We start from the raw sequence: 19,465 nt of genomic DNA on the forward strand, positions 1-19,465 counted from the left end.
TCTGGGATTCTGCTTGGTTTGGTTTCCCCAGCAAGGGAGGACTCCAAGGACAGTAAAGAGTGAATATTCAATATTCCTATTTCCATCATGCCCAGAGATAATTCCCATGTCTTGTACAGTACATTTAACAGTCACAGTTTCATTGTTGGAGGACTTCTTAATTGCTTTTTCACTCAGAGGCTTTTGAACTTGGTGCTTACCACAAAGGGAAATTTTACAGCTAATAGACAATCCACTGAGACTGCCAAGGCTGTGTTACATGTTTTGGTTCCTTGTCTCATCTACTTGTCTTATCTCTCAATGATTTTCCTTGGTGGGAAGGCTGAAGTAACTCCCAGACTGAAATTCTTGCCTGTTACCTTCCCTTCCATATTCCATCCATTCCATGTGTTTTGTTGTACCACAGATGTTCCTTAGGAGCAAGTTCAGGTGGGCTTTGAATTTTTCTTGGCCAGTTCCAAATCAAGTTTCCAGTTATGAACAAAAGCCTGGTGCCAATTTCCTGAGCGTCTTTCTCCTGAAAGGCCTAAAAGATATTTCAATATTTTAATGCATCAGCCTTTATCATAAAAGTCTAGAGCTGCTTTGAAGGAAGGAATGCTGTGTTCCTTAAGATCCTTTTCCAATAGAACTTTATTCTGACCTCACAAACAGCTCTTCTAGAGCAGAATCCTAAGATATGTGTATGAAAATATCTGGAGTGTTTGGCAGCTGTATTTAGGTTTTGTAACTTGGCTGGGTCTGTTGCTCTTTTTGTCACACTTACTTCAGTTTATCACTGTTACTGTTGTATGAAAAATAAATGAATTGAAGATAATTTTTGATTTTTTTGTTATTTTATTGTCAAGACAATAAGAGGTGTTTGTATAGAAGCAGCTTGATTTATTATGAAGTTGCATTACCTGGATGAGTGGAACTTAAGCAGAACTAAGTGGGGCTTAAGCTGTACTAAACTCTTGGATTAAGTCTTACATGCAAAATGATGAATTCATATATCCATTTGTGAATATCAACAGCTTGTGAGGTATTGTACAGTAACTGGGGAGGGGAACTGAACAGATCAACCTTTAGGACTCTTAGTTCATAAAAATCCAACAGGCTGAATGATGCACATTTTCCTAAGGCATTGGGAAATCCAAAGCAATTGAGAGCTGCTCTTGCCAGAGCAGGGGTTAAATTACAAAATGCTCTGAGCATGATCATTGCAGTTTCCAGTTGGTTTGAAATAAATGCACTGGAGGCATTAGACCAAATATCTGAGTTTCTAAGGCATCAGAAGTAGACCTAGGAATTTGGAGAGCTCTGACAGGAAACTGCTGGCAAAGCTCTGGAGGGAAACTGGTGAAGTGCAGTCTGATCTATTGATTTCTGGGATGTGCTTGTAATAAAAAATAAAAAAGGGAGGGAAAGGATTAACCCAGCTGTAGGAAAGATCCAGCACTCCATCTGTACAGGATACTGCTGCCTGTCTGCATCAGTGAGGTGTGAGGCTGATCCAGTCAGACATTTCTTACCTTGGAAATAGCAAAATTCATTGGTATTCTGTGTATTTTTAAGAACATGTAAAAATCTGCCCAAATGTGGTGGGATTTGGAGACATCTCAGAATGATATTCAAACCTTGTAGTTCACTATCAGAATGAATATCCAGATCTATCAAGAGCACCTGTGTTGCTTTTGCTTTGTTTTGAACCTTAATTAACTTCAGTTTCTTCATTTTATATTTGTTCTTTTCTTTGTCTTAATGCCCTCTTCCTCATAAATGGAAGTGCTAACATATGAAATGTCTCACTTCCTGTTCTTCCTTAATCCATGGACTTGCACAACTCCTGTTGTGATCAGCCAGAAAACCTCCTGTGTTTTTTCTCAAATCTTCCCCTTGATATTATCTCACTTTTCCAAATGTGCATCTTATTTTTCTTCACCTTCTTGATACAGGCTTTGTAAAATTGATTTATGTATTGGGTAAGTTGCATACAGCCAAAATCAGGAGCACAGTTTTAATCTGAAATTGATCAGGAAGAATGTTTCCTTTTTGCTGATTGCAAACCAATGCCTTTGTTTCTGTACATGTTTATACAGTGTATTTCGTCAATACCTACAAACAGCCGTAACTTAAATGCAATGCTTATAGCTAAGATTTAAATATGCTTGGAGTCAAAGTAACTTTAATTTTTTTTTTTTTTTTTTTTAACTTGGTGAATCAGATGGGACAATGGTGAAATTGAAAAGCTGAGCCCATGGGACATGGAGCCAGTCCCTGATAATGGTAGGTAAAAACCCTTTAATAAAACAGCTTAATGTGCTCCTCCCTCTTTGCAGTTCCTTTGTTTCATGCAGGTGGTAGACCTGAGGTGATTTCTGTCTTAAAGGCAGTCTTGATTCAGATTTAGTGAAATAATTAGAATATACCTGTATTTTTTATCTTTTGCATCTTCAGAGCATTTTTTTTAAAAGTAGTTTAAATGTGTAGCTCTGACTTAGGGAATAAAACCTGCTGTTTCCAAATGGCAGTTTTCAAAACACTTCTCAAGTTTCAAACTATGAATTTGTTGTAGTATACTATAATACAAGGAGGTGTAAGAAGAATATAAATAAAATAATTTCCAGTCAACAAACCCTTACTGCACATAGTTTAAAACCAACAATTCATAAAGTTTGCTGGTCAAATCCAGATTATCTGTAAATAAAACAGTGGAATTTGTGGTTTGTCTTAATATTTCACTTTTCCAGTACTTTTCAGTACTAGCTGGGAGGGGGGAGGAACATTTGGGAGATACTGAGGAAGTAGTTACTGAATAAGCTGTCAAAAAGGTAATAAACTTAATTCAAAACAGCAGAAAAAGAGAACTTAAAACGTTTTGCTGTTAGTATCCATTTTGTTTAATTTTTTTGCTACAGTCTTAGCATTAAATGACACTTCAAGGCAAGAATTTTTTTTGTCAGTTGCAAACACAATTATTTAATAACTGTGAGTGCACAACAATTTATCTTATTCTCGCTCCTTCCCCAATTTGCTCTCTGTAGTTGATCAGCCTGAGGAATTAGGAGCAAGTGTCTCTGTGACTTTGGAAGAGGTGGAGAAGCTCCTGTACAAACCCCAGGAGGGGGAGTGGGGGATGAAGTCCCGTGATGAGGCCTGTGAACGGATTATCCGTGGGATTGATCAGCTCATGACTCTTGGTGAGTGTGAGCTGAGCTTCAGGTGCTTTTCTCCTGATAGTACATTTATAAACAGCCTGGAATATCCATGGCATCCTTTAAAAATTCCCTGTGATAAAGTACTTTAATGAGAAAATGTTTCTCTGTGCAGCTCTTTGTGTTTGGACTGAGATCTTTATGATTTTGTGCACCATTGGTTTTATAACACCCAACTCATTTGTCATGGACCTGCAGGCTTTGAAATGGAATCCCAGAATGGCTTGGGTTGGGAGGGACCTGAAAACCAGTCCAGTTCCTGCCATGGGCAGGAATATTAATCTCACTTTGATTTTTCTTCTTTTATTTTTCTTCTTTTCAATATGCCTATTCAGCTCCAAAGCTGAAGCCACATGATATGATATGAAACAGTTTTCTAGGGCATTGTCCTCAGAAATGGCATCAGAAATGGGAGATGTGGAGTGCTGACATATTGCAGAAATCAAGGATGATCCTAAAAATCATCACGAAGAGGATCATGGACTTTGCTGAATCCAAAAGTGCCCTCATAGTGCTTTATAACTTTGGCAATGTGTTGTGCCACGAGGGAACAAAATGAAAATGTTACCAAGGCTTTCCCTCACAAAGGTTTATTGGTTCACTGGGAGGTAATCAAAAGGAGAAGGAAGAAAAAGGGAAAACACAAAACTTCCTGCACTAAAAAGAGAAGCCAAGACGGGAGAGTTGTAAAATCGTAGAATGGATTGAGTTGGAAGGAATCTTAGAAATCATCCCATCACACCCCTGCCAGTGCAGGGACACCTCCCACTGTGCCAGGCTGCTCCATGCTCCTTGAACACTTCCAGGGATCCAGGGGCAGCCCCAGCTGCTCTGGGAATTCCATCCCAGCCTCTGCCCACCCTGCCAGGGAACAATTCCTCATTCCCAAGATCCCATCCAGCCCTGCCCTCTGGCACTGGGAGCCATTCCCTGGCTCCTGTCCCTGCATCCCCTGGAAATTGTCTCTTTCCTATCAGCTCCTTCAGGCACTGGAAGGGCAAAGATGATGTCAGCCAGTTAAATGTTGCTGTTCTTGCTGTTTTTAACCAGACATCTCAGCAGCTTTTGCTGGCCCCGTGGACCTGTGCACGTACCCCAAGTACTGCACGGTGATCGCGTATCCCACGGACCTGAACACCATCCGCACCCGCCTGGCCAACAGGTTCTACAGGTCAGTGCTGCAGGAGACACTCACCAGGATTACAGCAAACCCTGACATCCTTGCTCTGAGAAATTCACTGTTTGAAACCACCAAATATTAAAAAACTCCCTGAAGTTACTTCAGTGCTGATGACAATTCAGATTTTCAAGTGCTGTCCTTGAGTTACTTTGAACTTGTAGAAGGTTAAGCTGTTGCTATTTTCAGAAATGAGCTTAAACACAAGAGGTGAAATGTTAAATATGAACAGCAGCATTTTAAATTATAAAAACTTAGAGAAGAGAAAGAGGGAAGAGTGTAATGATGACAGAGCTCTGGTTTGCTGGATGTGCTGGTCAACCACAGCTTGAAAATCAAAGTATATTCTTCATCTGAAGCTGTATTCACTGTGTCTGTAAATACAGTGAAGAGGCATAAATAGTGATTTTCCTCCTGTATGAGATGGGAAAAAAATGTTTTGGGAAATAATTGGAAATTCTGTAGGTGAGGAACTGCAGACTTGGGATATCTCTGCTTCACGGGTAAAAAGAATTTGGAAAATGAGTTGTAAAAATGAAATTACAGGTTTGTGGCAGCTCATTTCTATTGAGTTATAATTTCAATTTGTAGCAGTTTCTCAAATCTGTCATTTTACAGGGGGCACTATTTTCAGTGATCAGTTGGCCTCAAAGCAAGGTCTTTAAGGGAAAACAGAAAGGAACATCATAGCTGGGATTCCTTAAAAATGTAACTGGACTAAGCTCTTGTCACTCCTTTTTAATTGTTTGTGCTTTGAATTTATACATTAAAAGTTCCTCAGATATGAGTCAACTTGTGTTCCATTTCTCAGGGCTTTATAACAAGCAACTTCTGATATTTCCAGAAGAAATGTGATAATTTAGAGTAGTGATTAAATTATACTCTTTCCCCTCCTTTTAAATAAGTCAAATGTAAGCTTTTTAAAAAATGGTTGTGTTTTAAAAGATTCCAGGAAATCCACAGTCCTTGGGATGATTTCAGTGATATTTTGTGATTTAGGGGTAACAATTGCTAGTGCTTACTTGGCCAGCTACATTAAGTGACATTGACTACATTATATCACAAACTGCCTAAGGATGAATTAGCAAGAATGAGTTGGGAAATGAGTGGTGAAGGATGTGCATTGCTGGTTCTGCTTCCTTGGGTTTTCCATGTGAAGGAAAAGTTTGAGACTGCCCTAAAGGGACATAAAACAAAGGACCTCTAAATCTAATATGGAGACAAATTTACAGAGATTATAATTTTTGCTGGTTTTAAGCTTTTCTTTAGTATTAAACGTGCAATATTTTCAAATTTGAAGGAGAATTTCAGCATTGGTTTGGGAAGTCAGATACATTGAAAGCAATGCCAGAACCTTCAATGAGCCTGGGAGTGCTATTGCCAGAGCTGCAAAAAAAATCACCACCCAGCTCCTGAAGTTTATCAAGTAAGTGGCATTTTAATATAAATAATGCTTGTATCCTGGTGCTTTTGAGCAGTGGAATGTAAAAACAGCTCAGGATCCCTCTGTGGTGAGCCCTGCTTTGACTCTTTCAGTGCACTGGAAGGACAGGTGGCTAATTCTGAGTGTTACCTTAAATACTGACTTGTTTAGCTTAGAGGCATTTTACCTTTTTTCCTGGTGTTATAGTCCCAAATGTCACTTGAGATTGAGTATGTTAAGTAGCTCAGCCTGTAAAACATGACTTCTGTGCTGTCCTGTGCAGAAGTTCATGTTGTAGCTTGTCTGACTTAATTGAAAAGTTAAAATAAACTGAGAGGTTTATTTTGAAATGAGTGTGGTCAGCCTTCCCTGCAGCTGGACAGGCTGCTTTCAAATCCCTAATCCTGATTTTTATATTCCATTTAATACTCAGTTACTGTCTTCCCTTTTAAATGGAGCACTTGGTTGTAGCTGAGTTTAATTTAGGAAACAACAACAGCTCTGCTTTTGCTATTCCAGTAACAGAGATTTAATTGCATTGCAGTGACCAGGACTGTACAAATATTTTTGAATTATGTAGCACGACAGATGATGAACAAGATTGTCATGATGCTGATCTGGTAAGTTGTGGGGTTTTTGTGGAAAATTTCAGTAATTTATGGTGGTCAGAAAATACTGGCAACTTTCAAATATTGTTGGTAAAATTGCTGAGTTATTTACATAGCTAATACAAACATGGACTATATTAGGATTTTTATGACTGTTTTATGGCATTTATTATCAGTGAATTGCATTACTGGTAATATTTAGTGACTGAAGTTCAAAGCTGTTGGGTAACTTCTAATTGCAGTTTCTCATGGTGGTTTTTCCTTTTCTCAAACCACTGAAGATTCCAGACTCCAGCTCTTTTCCTTATCTAGGATATTGCTTTCCAAGTTTCCCAGATGCTGTTTTGTTTTTTATGCTCATTTTTTGTTTTACTGACAGAATTTAAAAAAAAAATTAGTTTTATCACAGTTTCAAATCTAATGACACTTTTAGCCTCCATCACCTATTTTTTCCTACACCACTTTTAAGATAACTGATTCTGTTTTGTGCAGGATGATGAAAAATGTGTTCCAAGAACATCATACAGAAGAAGAAAAGTGAGTTGGCCAGTCCTTACCTTATAACCCAAATCAGGTTGATTTTTTCTTGCTGTATTCCAGTAATGCTTTCCCTAATTTTTTTTTTTTTCCCCTCAAGGGAAGGGGCTTAAAAAAAGGGAAAAACCTGAAAAGTGGCTATGATGAAAACTGTTGGAAGAAGCAGTGCATGGAACTGGTGAATTTAATTTTCCAGTGTGAGGATTCTGAACCTTTCAGGCAGCCAGTTGATTTGGATCAATATCCTGTAAGTTGTACTTGATAACCTTAATAGATTCTTCTTTTCTTGCTGTCTTACTGTGCCTTGTAAGGGAATTATTTTAGAAAAAAATCTGTGTTTTCTTAAATATAATTTGTATCTTGAAGGTCTAAAATCTGTTTACTGAGCCTGAGCTATGAATTTGATTTTCCCCCTCTCTTTTAGCTGTTCATGGTGATCTTACTACCCCCTTTGTCTTTTTTTCTCTAAAAATCCAACAAACTTAATTTAAAGGAGAGAAACTTCTTTACAGCACATAACTTCTGAGTTTGAGTCTCACTTCAGGGTTTAAAAACATCTTGAGGTTCTCTGAAAAAACAAGAATGGGAGAGAAAGAGAGATTGAGGTGTTTTGATGGGGTTTGATTTAGGGTTTTTTGTGTGGTCATTGTGTTTTGGAGCTTTTTTTTTTGCTGTTTTTTTATACCAGATTTGTTTTTTCTCACAGTAAAATTCATGGGATAATGAAAAAGGAGATTTTAAATCAAACTGTCTTAGCAAAAGTGTTGCTTTCTGCTGTGGTGCTTCCCTTTCCACTGCTGCTGAGGATAATTTGTGTAATTTTAGCTGCTCCTAAATGACAAATAAAATTCAGAAGGTTTTTTTTTTCTTTATACTTTCACAGATTTGTTTTTAATTTTTTTTTAATAGGATTACAGACATATTATAGACACTCCAATGGATTTTGGTACAGTGAAGGAAACTCTGGAAGCTGGGAATTATGACACTCCAATGGAACTGTGCAAAGATATCAGACTGATATTCAGTAATGCAAAATCTTACACTCCAAACAAAAAATCAAAGGTAGCTAGCTGTTACTATCTGGGGGTTTGTCAATGTCTTAATAATTAAAAATAAATCTTATTTTGCAGTTTGTTTATCAGTACTTTAGATAAAGCTGCTGGTTTGGTAGATAGTGGAGAGAAATAGGACAAAATATTTGATGTTTATTTGGTGTTGCACAGGATTGTGCTTTTCCTATTGCTTTTCTGTACAGATTTTGATATTACAGATATTAGTCTTGGATCAAAGGCTCTGTTTGTAATAGAAACCATTTCCTTACCCAGATTTACAGTATGACCTTGAGATTGTCAGCACTGTTTGAAGAGAAAATCCGAAGAATTGTTTCAGATTTCAAAAATGGGCAGAAACAGAACGAGAAGCTAAGGAGAAACCAGAGGTACACGAGAAGATTCAATAATCAAAGCTCAGTGCAGCAGCCCACCAAAATGCTCAGGTAATCTAATCCTGGAGGTATAAAGATCTATCTCAGCTGACTGATAGTCATATTGACTCACATTTAGTCTGTGAAGAGAGGAACAACTGATTTTTTAAATGGTTTCTAACCCCAGTGAAACTTCTTATAATTTTCCTGCAGCAGAAGGAATAGCTTAAAAAAAAAAGGAGCTCTTTTATAGTATAAAACTGAGAAATACAAGGAGACAGAGGTGTAGAAAAGGTTGTGTTTTTCTTTAATATTTGAATCAGAAAATCAGTATTTAACTAAAATAATGAGGAATGAAACAAATATTTACTTGCTGGATATATTACAAAGATGAAGATCTGCATAAATTACATATTTTGTTGCATACAAAATACAGTCAGTCCTATGGAATTTCTAGAAATTGTCACTTGCTGTGACATTCAGTTGGGAGCCAGATTGGCCTTTTCTATGTTGAAGGCAAACAAGCTTTTGACAAAGCTGCTGTTTGACATGATTAACTCCTGTTCTTAATTTGCATCTGGGACAAAATACAAAAGCTAAATGTGGTAAATTACTGAAACTGAGATTTACCTTTCTGCTGCTGTCCAGTCTTCCTTCTCTGGCAGGGAAAGGGCAGGAGTAAGAGTTTTAATTAAAAAGAAAAAAAAAATCGAATTTCAGGGGATTACTTTGATACTTTAAAATAACCACCCACCAGGATAGGCAGAAATTATCTTTTGACTCTCATTTGTGCTCATATCTGGAGAATTGGGTGTGACTGTTCAGTGGGGCACAGCAGAAGTGAGGTTTGGGATAACAGGAATTACACACCTCGTGCACCTGGATGAATGTCTGAAAACCTGCACTGTAGGGAAAAAAACTGACAAAAAACCAAATCTGTAGGTGAAAATAATGGACTGAACAGGATGGCAGGTAGCACTCAGGCATGTGGAGGTAAGGAAGGATCAAATTGGTGAGGTTTTCTTGATTTTAAACAGTGAACTGTCAAGTTCCACCTTCTGTGTGTGTTGGGAACTCAGTTTATTGTGGAACAGTGTTTGCCTGGATAGCATTTAGTTGGAGGCTCATGTGCCTCTAACCAGAGGCTGGGAATCCAGCAGGAATTGAGGCTGCTGCTCCTGCTGCAGTGAAAATAAGAGAACATCAATTGTCTGTTGAGAAACAGAATTTAATGGTGGATGTCCTCCAGAGAAAGATTGTCTCCTCTTGTATGCCTGCCCTAGGAGTACAGACTGTTATTAATGAAAGTAAAACATTAAATGTTTTTGTTTATGTTTATCCTTGCCAGAGTTAAAACTGTCCCACACCACATTGGCTCATAAAGTACCTTCCCAGAAATAAAAAACCGAATTAAATGTTGTTAAAATACATCATTGCCTTTTCTCTCCTAGTTTTACAACCTCTGTTGCTTTTCCTACTTTCACTAGAAATCTGAAGCAGAAACCACTAAAGTCTCAGGCTAAACTTGAATCTGAGCAGGAAGATGCTTTTCCTCAGCCTACCTCAAGCAGAGCTGCCTGTGTCACAAGCCATAAACCCAACCCTGGCTCCTACAACCAGAGCTCCTCGGGGGAATCCTCCGATTCTGCCTGCCTGGCATCCTTTGAGAGGAATGGGAAGGCCAGGACCACACCACTGACTAATTGTTCTGCTTTATCATCAGGTCAGGATTTAGAATTGCTGCAATTTGCATTCTCACTTGTTAAATGAGCTTTGTGTTTTTAACGTGAAATTTCTTTCCACAAGGTTTAGGGGTTTTGTGTGATGCACAGTTTTGTGGTTTACTGGATTTTGGACACTTAGATTATTTACAGTGAATGTTATAAAAAGATTTGTGTACTATATATAATTTTTTGCTTTGAAATAGTGTAGAATACAGTAAATTTACTTTATTAATGAAGAAATGTGTCAATAGGAAAGCATAGAGTATTTGATAATTGATACTTTATAAAAGTTATATGCCCATATATGTGTATATATGTTATGTAAAACTTCTTTTAGAGTATTTGATAATTGATACTATATAAAATACAAGTTGTAGGCCCATATATGTGTATATATGTTATATAAAGCTTCTTATCCACAATTAGCAAATGGCAGAAGTTCCCTGAGATTTTAAAGCTTTCCCTTTTCCTCTACACTTCACCTTGAAAAAATTCAGCTTATTTCAAAGAATAAGAATGCAAGTTCTGGTAAAATCTGTTAGAAAATGTTCTCTGTTGTGTTTTGTTTTTTTTTTAACATGCTTTGTTTGAAAAGAGCTGTTTCATTTTAATTGAAGCTTAAATACAGGTTAAAGAAGCTTCCTGTCTCTGAACACTGGATGAATATGGATTTTGTTGAGGTATCAGTTTGATCCCTGTAAGATATTCAGGCATGAGAATACATTTTAAGATGATGTGAGAAAACTGAAGATTCAGAATCAGCAAAATATAACTCTTTACTGGAAGCTGTTTAGAATTCTAACTGCCAATTGCTTTTTTTTTTTAACAGAGAGTGAAATAGAAGGTTCTGGGGTTTCTTCATCTACTTCCTCTTCATCTTCATCCTCCTCAAGCAGCTCAGAAGACAGCAAAGGCTGTTCTGGGGCTCCTGTGTCCTCCTCCCCCTTGCACAACGGGGTGTGCAGGAGGAACGGCAGTCGCAGGCTGACTCGGAACCGAGCTGCTCAGAGGAAACAGACAGGTGGGGTGCCAGGAGTGTCTTGTGAACAGCAAGAGAAGTCCAAATTTTTATATTTATATATTTATGAAAAATATCTGAGTGGAGGTAGTATTTTTTTAAATCGTTGTATGTGTAAGATACTCTTCTTTTTTTATTAATGCTAATTTTGAAGCTCTCAAGTACTACACTCAACTTTCAAAAAGATTTTTTCATGACTAGGGGAAGAGGGCAGAAACCCAGAGCTTGGTGAGAGGGAATGACTTGCAGCATATCTTAAGAAAAAACAAAACCAGAATGAATCTGAAATTTATGACAGCAAAAGCACCTGACTGTCACTAGGGCTTATATTTCATGCATGTCTGTGGGTTGAACCTGTCCCAGTTTTGACAAGGTTTCAAAGCTGCTGTTCCATATTTAAGATACTAATCCCTGTTTTCCTTCACAGGAACACTTCTTCAGGAGAACGGGAATACAAGGAAAGCAGTCCGGAAAAAGTTATATGGAAGTGACTCTGAAAATACTTCAGCAGTGACATCTGAGTCCCTCAGCAACAGCAAGGGCAGGCACAGGAAAACCCCACGCAGGAGTGCAGCTGTGGCTGCCAACAAACTGAGGCTGATGAGCGACGTGGAGGAAGAGGTGTCGAGCTCGGAAAGCATCGGGATCTGCAGGAACAGGAAGCTGCCGCACCGCAACGCCTCGGCCGCCGCCAGGAGAATGCTGCTGGAGGGCTCTGAGGATGAGGCAGGCCTGAAGTCTGAGAGTGACAAAGAAATAGAAGAACAGCTCACCAAGAGGAAAACTCTTTCTCAGCCTGGCTGCTCTGCTCCAAGAAGGAAATTTGTCAGCGAATCTGAGAACGGAAGCTCGGATTCTGAGCCTGACACGCAGAGCAAGCAGAAGAGCTGGCAGAGCAATGGGCACAAACAGCTCCGGGGCTCTGTTTGCTCTGTGTCTCCCAAAGTGAAAAGTCCCACCTTAGACTTTTCAGAGGAGGACTCCAAAAGCCATAATTCTGAGGATGGGGGCAGCCAAAAGGTTTCTGACCAGTCAACAGCTGCACATCACAAGCCTGCAGTGAGCAATTCTGAGGATGAGGCAGACTCTGAGCCGGACAGGTGGAAAGGCAGGAAAGCCTCTGGGCTGCAGCTGTCTCCTCCTTTAAAAAAAGCAAAAGTCTTGAGTGATTTAGAGGACACAGCAGAATCTGAAGCAGAAGCCGGAGAGGAGGAGAAGAACTTTGTGTGGGAGAGCTTGGTGCCCACTAAGATTGTGAGGAATTCCAAATCTGGAGCTGCCTCCAGCTTCCATCGCTCTTCTGATTCGGACTCAGAGAGTGATTCCAATAACAGCAATTACTGTGAAACTTCTGCAAAAGCAAAGATGAGGAAGAGGAAAGGAAAAACAAAAATAGTTAGAAAAGGTAACATTTTAAAAGTTAATTTCTCTATTTCTTAATACTGAGTAGATGACAGAGGAAATCTCCAGGAGAGCAGAGTGTTCTCTTTTTGTCCAGCTCCTTGTTTTGAGGATAACCAAACCCTCTGGTTTGCAGTTTTGTTACCCTGCCTTAATTTCCTGTTGAGATTTTCTGTGCTACAGCAGATTTACAACTGTTAGTTTCAGTTTGAAGTAACTTTATTGATAGTTTTCCAAAATGAATTTGATGGAAAGGTGTTTAAATTATTCTCACATCCATGGTGTGCACCAGAACCTGAAACTTGATTTGACTTTGAAATTTTATTTTGTCAGTGATGTGTAGAGTCCTTAACACAGACAGGCACTTGGCAGAAGTAAGATTTATATTCCACTTATTTTTGTGTTTTCTTTTGTAATTTTATCTGTCACTCAGACCTTTGTGTGGTGGCTGATCATGATTTTGAGAGTTGGTTTGGTTTGGGGTTTTTTTTTTTTAGCTTATGAGAATGATGCTGATGTTTATTAAACCAGGTCATGTACGTTGTGCCTTTATATAATCTGGGAATTGGTCCTGATTTGGAATTTGAAAGAATACTCAGAGGTTGGTGTTTGGTGCAATCCTTCCAGTCCTGTCAATATACTTTAAGAATCTTAAGAAAATTAGTAGTTTTTTAATTAATTACTGTGTCTATTAAGATCACTCTATCTTGACAGTTTTTCACAAGGAATATTTACTTGTTTTGTCCCAAGATTTTATATTTAATACATACATAGGGGCATACTTGTAGAGTTCCTATTTTTCAAATAAAAATGTATTTTATTTATATATATAACTGTAACTATATATGTGTATATATACACTGCTCGATTAGCCAGCTAAACAATTTATGTGGCAGCTTTGCTTTGGTTCTTTTTAATATATATATATATATATATATATGTATATAAAAAATAAATAACACATAATCTATTTTGATATGTAAAACAGTCTGTATGTAATTCTGTAATGTCTATTATGCTATATATAATATATATATATTATAGGTATGTAGTGTTTAGCATGGGATTTTATGTATCAGAGAAGATTGAAAGCACTTTTCAGATAAATTGTGCCAATACCTTGTGGGCTGTAGTGCCCCCTGCAGCTGAGCAGGTTGGAGCTCAGGCTGGATTTTCCTGCCCAATATTCCAAGTTTGGAGTTTGGCTGAACTCCAGGACACCCTGATGAACCAAACTTCACATTTTTGTGGCTTTTAAAAGCTCTTCCAGTTTCTGGGGGTACTTGGTTTAATGCTCCTCTTTCTGCCTCTGCCACCTGCTTGTAGCTTTGCAGCTTTTATTTCTGGATGTTCAGGGGGGAATTTCAATACATTTTATTACAGGTTTGTTCCAAATTTGAGATCTTGTATACAAAGTATAATTTTAATATTCTGGCTGTGTTGCAGAAAGGCTGGAGTTCTTTATTCTTTAGCTTTGTGCTCCAGCTACTTAATAATATTGGAGGACAATGTATAATACACGATCTAACTCTTCTATTTAGTCTGGATTAATTCAGCTTTTATAAAGCATTTTGCAGTGTGCAGCAGAAATATGTTGTGCTTTGGCCATAAAAATCACACAATACAACTACTACAAGTAGTAATATTCATGTATCATTTCTGGAAACTCTTAACAAAGAAAGGAAATTAATTCTCCTTTGAAAATGTAAAAATAGGAATATACTGGAGTAGTACATAAAAAGATCTACATTTAAATAAGGACCAGATTTGGTATATGAAGAGATTGTTAATATTGGTACTCAAGCTGGACATTTGAATTTATGCCTCATAATTTTCCCTCTGTTTATATTTTTAAATTTACTTCAAGAACTTTTTTTTAATTTATTCATATGTCTGAATTGCCTTATTTAGAAGGGAAACACTGATCTTCATAGTATATGGATTTACACATGGAATATTTGCTTTAAAACACAGCATAAGCAAGTTCTGTATTAATTTAAAAAACACTGAATGGAAGATTCACTGTTAGCAGCAGTCTGAGTGTTAAAGTCACTAAGGAGCTGAAGGGTTTCAGTGTTCTCCACGTGGAACCGTCTGAAATTGAAATTTGAAATCCACATGAAATAGTATCGTTTCTTTTTTAGGATAAAAGTCTAAAATGTGTAATTAACATTGCAACTTTTATTCTAGTAAGAAAAATTACTAATATGACAGCATTTGTTTGGTAAGTGAGGAAATTTGTAATTTCTGCGCTAATGAACAGGGTGATGCTAAAGAAAGCTCTTTGAGACCATGGAAAGGTTTGAAAGTGACAATCTCAAGAGTTAAAAGTATCCCTGGGATACTGCTGGTATTTTTAGTAAAGAATTGAGATAAATTGCACTTAACAATTGAAATCAAAATAAAATCCAATATACGTGTGTTTCATTAAAGGTGGCAGCATTTAGCCATAATAAACTAATAATTTCAGTAATGTAAGACATTAAAAATAACTTTTCCATCTTCCTTTTGTAGAACAAACATCAGAGGAGGCCAGCCAGAGTGCCAAGGTGCTGCGGAGCAGGACGTGCATCATCAACTACAAGAAACACATCAGGCTGAGCAGCGTGGGGGAGAAGAAGAACCCCCGCAGGTGTGCCACGCTGGCAGCCAGCAAGATCAAGATCATGAGCGATGCAAAGGAGGAATTATCCAGCTCAGAAAGTGTTTACCCAGTCAGGAAGAACCGCAAGCAGCTCCAGGGCAGCGTGTCCTCAGCCTGCAGGAAGAAGCTGTTCAACAGCTTGGAGGTGGAGGCTTGTTCCAAGTCTGAAAATGAGAGTGAGCAGGTTTCTGGCAGGAAAAAATCTTCCTGCCCTGAGTCTTCTGTTTCTAAAAGGAAATATATTATTGAGTCTGAGAATGAAAGGACTGACTCGGAGACAGAGACTCAGAAGCAGAGTGATAACCATGTGCAGCCACACAAACCCCTCTGTGCTGCAGCTCTGAATAATTTTGACTACGACTCCTCGGAGGAGAATTCCACAAACCACAGGGTACAAAATGGGGGAAACTGGGGAATTTCTAGGCAGGCAGCTTCAGCCCACAACCATTGTACGAGTAACTCCGAAGAGGAGGTGGATTCTGACTTAGCTAAACTTGAAACTAAAAATACCAGAGTAGCAGCAAATAAAAAGCCCAGAGCTTCTTTCAAGAGATTAAAACGGGTGGATGACTTCAAGGAAACAACAGAATCCGAAACAGGGGGGAAAAAAGAGGAGAAAAGTTCTGTCTCTGAGGATGTGGAAGCACCTGGGACTGCAGGAAGCTCCAAAGCCAACTTCACCTGTTTCTCCTCGGACTCTGGAACCGACACCACCATCTGCAGCAACGCCACAGAAACCAGGAAGCGCAAGAGGAAATCCAAACCCGGCAGGAAAGAAACCCTGAACCACGACTCCCTGAAGCCTTGCAGGAGGAGGCCGCAGCGCAGGAAGCGGCGGAAAGGCAGCCAGGAGCAGGACTCGGAGGAGGTGGAGTTTGGGCAGTGCCAGCGGCAGCGGCGCTCCAAGATCCGCACGCGCAACGGCGGCCGGCGCACCGTGCGCTACCACGACGACGACGACGACAGAGCCCTCGAGGAGGCCGCCTGCGAAACGTAACCTTAACTAAAGGATAGCCAGCCCATCCCGTTTGTTTGTTTCTTTTCTTTTTTTTTTTTTTTTTTTTTCTTTTTTTTAAATGGTAATAGCACTAGAACTCCCGATGGGTGCTGGCTCTTCTTTGTCCTACATTTCAGGGAATATATTTATATTTTTCTATGAAAAAGTTATGAATGTGATTAGATGATGACTTTCTCCTTTTTCATATTTTGACTTGCACTTGCCTGCCCATGTAGCAGCATTTAGCACAGATGCCAAAATGTGCCTCATTATAGGGGCAATTTTTTGTCTTTACTGGTATTTTATTACATATAAACAAGAGTTAAAAAATGTTAAAACACTGCAAACAGGTTAATAGCAGTATGTTGAGTATTATTGTTATGGGTGCTGCAATGAAATACTACCTAGGTCATGCAACATTCAAGAACAGATTTCAAACATCTCTAATGCTGTATGAAATCATCTACAATAGTAACAGGCTTCTAAATAATAGTACACACTCTAAAAACCTGGTGGATGCAAGCATTGCTTCCAGAGAGGAATGAAGAGGCTGATAATGTCACAGCTCGATTCAGTGCAGGTGTTCAGTGCTCTGTACTGTGTTGCTGAGAAGCAGTTACCAGTGAAGAAGTTTATTTGCCACTTCCAGAGGCTTTGGTGAACAGAGGGTTCTGCTGACAGGTAGTACATCATTAATGTGACTTCTATACTGTAAACTTTTAAGATTATGAATGCAGGTGAACTCTTGGGCCTAAAGGGTTTTTGTGTGTTTTCTTTATAAAATAGAAAAACAAACAAAACACTTGTTCTGTTTTCTTTATGCGTGGAAAGCTTGAGGTGCAGGATTCTGACATTCCAGACCTTTTTTTGCTATATTTCTGTTGTTCCTCCATATTTAAAGTGTTTGAATGTTGGATTTCCCATTGATTAAACCTTACCAGTTTCTGAGCTTTGCAGTATATCTCCTGTTTTCACAATGTTGGAGGTGGCTCTCGTTGGCAAGAATGAAAATTTCTCCAGGAGAATACATAGAAGTCCCTAGTTGAACGCACATCAACAACAAAAACACAGAGCAGCTCTCAGTTCTTACTTTTCCCTGGAATTGTGCTTGTGGGAGCCCCACAATGGCTGCCCCCAGCCCAACACCAGGGAATCTCTGCTCCTTCCCTACTCCAGGGTTCCTCCTCTTCTCTGCAGTTTCCCTTTCTCACACTGTGGAGAACTTGGTCATTCCTGATTTCATCATTCAGTAAAAGATGTGACAGAGTATCAGATTTATCCTAACCTAGCTCATGTGAACTGAATTAGCAAGTTTGGGAACTGGTTTTCCAGCAGGTTGCACTGGTAGTGGGATCTGGAAGGGTTTGGAGGTAAAAAAATTAGTGCAGCTGCACAGTCCTGGTGAATAATGACAGAACTCCTTAAGCAAATGGAAATCATCGTGGAAAATGGGACTGCCATCAGTGAGAGCCACTTCTCCAACCCCCACTGACATTGTTTGCATTTACCATCCCTTCTGCTATCCCAGATGTTATCTCAGCACAGAGAAATGCTCTTTTTTTCTTCCTTAACACTTCCACATTAAGTCCAAAAATAATTTAAATGGTTCTTGTCCCAGGAAGTTTTATTTAGAGCAGTCTTTAATAGGATGCAGCAGAATTCTGTAAATTCAAGATAAATGTTTATCTGGATTCCTTATTTGGTTTCTGAAATACAAACACAGTTTTGTTTAGTGATAAAACTTGAAGGTGGCTTTGTGTTTTCTTGGAGGAGCAGACTTTGTTATAAGATGGTAAGTCCACTATTTTTTTATATTTTCCATAAACTTGATTGTTTAGCAGCTGCTTATTCTCAGTGTTCTCTGGAGTACAACCTCCAATTTGGGAATAATTGAACTGAACATCAGAGTTTTTATTAATTTTCAGTTTGAACAGCTAAAATCTGGTTGGTAGGTTTGTATCTCTAATCTAGGCTTAGCTTTACAAAGCTGGATTTCTTTCTGGGGCTGTGTTCTGTCTCTGCATACACAGGTCCATGATCCCTGAAAGCTGGACAAGGTTCTGGCCTTTGGGGCTGCAGGTCCCAGAGGGAGTCACTGCCTTGGGGACCCTGACACTTTCATTTTCTAGGCAAAGCATGTGCTGGTCTGTATTTCCTAATTTTATACACATAGTGGGAAGAGAAATTATTAAACTAGAAAGGTATTTTGAGTCTTTCACCCTTTAAGAGTATATTTATTTTTAATTTATTAAAGGAGCATGCTGACTCTTATGGAACTGGCAGTCCTTTCACCTTCCTTTAAGTGAGCATTTTTGGTTTTGTCTAGCTGTACTCAGGGAAGTGAAGTAGTAGACTTTTAAAAGTAGGATCTTTATTTAATGTGACTTCTGGGAGGTGTTTTGGTTTGTTTTAGAGCAGGACCCGTGCCTGTGATGGTGATCAGGCAGCTTGAACAGAGGGAAACATTAAAGTGCAGGACAGAATCGTAAAGGAATCAAATTCTTTCATGTTACAGGCTTTGATGATGTACATGTGTTGGTGGACCAAAGTAAAGCTGTACATACACCTGGAATGTCACTGTGCTCTTATTTGGTTCAGCCAGGCCAAGGGACAACAATCCCGTGGGGCTGGAGAGCTGGAAAAGGCCCTGGGGGTGCTGCTGACAGGGGCTGGACACGAGCCCGGGGGTGCCCAGGGGGGAAAGAGGCCCCTGGCAGCTGGGCTGGGTGAGGAATTGTGTGTCCAGCAGGAGCAGGGCAGGGATTGTCCCTCTGTGCTGGGGTCCCTCCAGGGCTGGGTCCAGTTCTGCTCCTGCAGGAGAGCCCTGGAGGGGCTGGAGCGTGTCCAGGGCAGGGAAGGGAGCTGGGAAGGGGCTGGAGAATTCCTCAGGGAGCTGGGAAGGGGCTGAGCCTGGAGCAAAGGAGGCTCAGGGGGCCCTTGTGGCTCTGCACAAGTCCCTGCCAGGAGGGGACAGCCGGGGGGGTCGGGCTCTGCTCTCAGGGAACAGGGACAGGACAAAACGGCATCGAGGTCAGGCAGAAAATAAACATGCTGTGGATGTTCTTTATTCTTGTTCTCACTATTTGCCAACTCTTCTGCACCACCAGCCAGTCCTCTTCCCACCTCTGGGTGTGCAGTGGGGATTTTCCTGTCTGACCATCACCAAGTCTATTTCCAGCACTGAAACTCCACCTGGGAGCCACGGAAAACCATGGGGCAGAAACCCAGGGTGGACAGGATAACACATTCTTCAGGGACACGGGGACAAGGTAATACCAGTACACGTGGGAATGTGGCCCTGTCTGCAAATTCACTC

At 39.5% G+C, this 19,465-nt stretch overlaps 1 protein-coding gene across 1 annotated transcript in view; it reads left to right on the forward strand.

Moving 5' to 3' along the window:
* BRWD1 (bromodomain and WD repeat domain containing 1) overlaps positions 1–17,097 on the forward strand; it is a 42,907-nt gene extending 25,810 nt beyond the window's left edge. Inside the window, exons 29-41 of the mRNA XM_059840116.1 lie at positions 2,207–2,268; positions 3,027–3,182; positions 4,248–4,368; positions 5,675–5,800; positions 6,342–6,417; positions 6,898–6,942; positions 7,043–7,189; positions 7,852–8,004; positions 8,268–8,437; positions 9,853–10,088; positions 10,919–11,110; positions 11,535–12,512; positions 15,023–17,097. Coding sequence (XP_059696099.1) covers positions 2,207–2,268; positions 3,027–3,182; positions 4,248–4,368; positions 5,675–5,800; positions 6,342–6,417; positions 6,898–6,942; positions 7,043–7,189; positions 7,852–8,004; positions 8,268–8,437; positions 9,853–10,088; positions 10,919–11,110; positions 11,535–12,512; positions 15,023–16,149 — 3,589 coding nt within the window. The 3' untranslated portion in view covers positions 16,150–17,097. The remainder of the gene's footprint in view (positions 1–2,206; positions 2,269–3,026; positions 3,183–4,247; positions 4,369–5,674; positions 5,801–6,341; positions 6,418–6,897; positions 6,943–7,042; positions 7,190–7,851; positions 8,005–8,267; positions 8,438–9,852; positions 10,089–10,918; positions 11,111–11,534; positions 12,513–15,022) is intronic.
* Positions 17,098–19,465: the final 2,368 nt, after the last annotated feature.

Source organism: Haemorhous mexicanus, chromosome 2 (assembly GCF_027477595.1).
Source record: "Haemorhous mexicanus isolate bHaeMex1 chromosome 2, bHaeMex1.pri, whole genome shotgun sequence".
NCBI classification, from domain to species: domain Eukaryota; kingdom Metazoa; phylum Chordata; class Aves; order Passeriformes; family Fringillidae; genus Haemorhous; species Haemorhous mexicanus.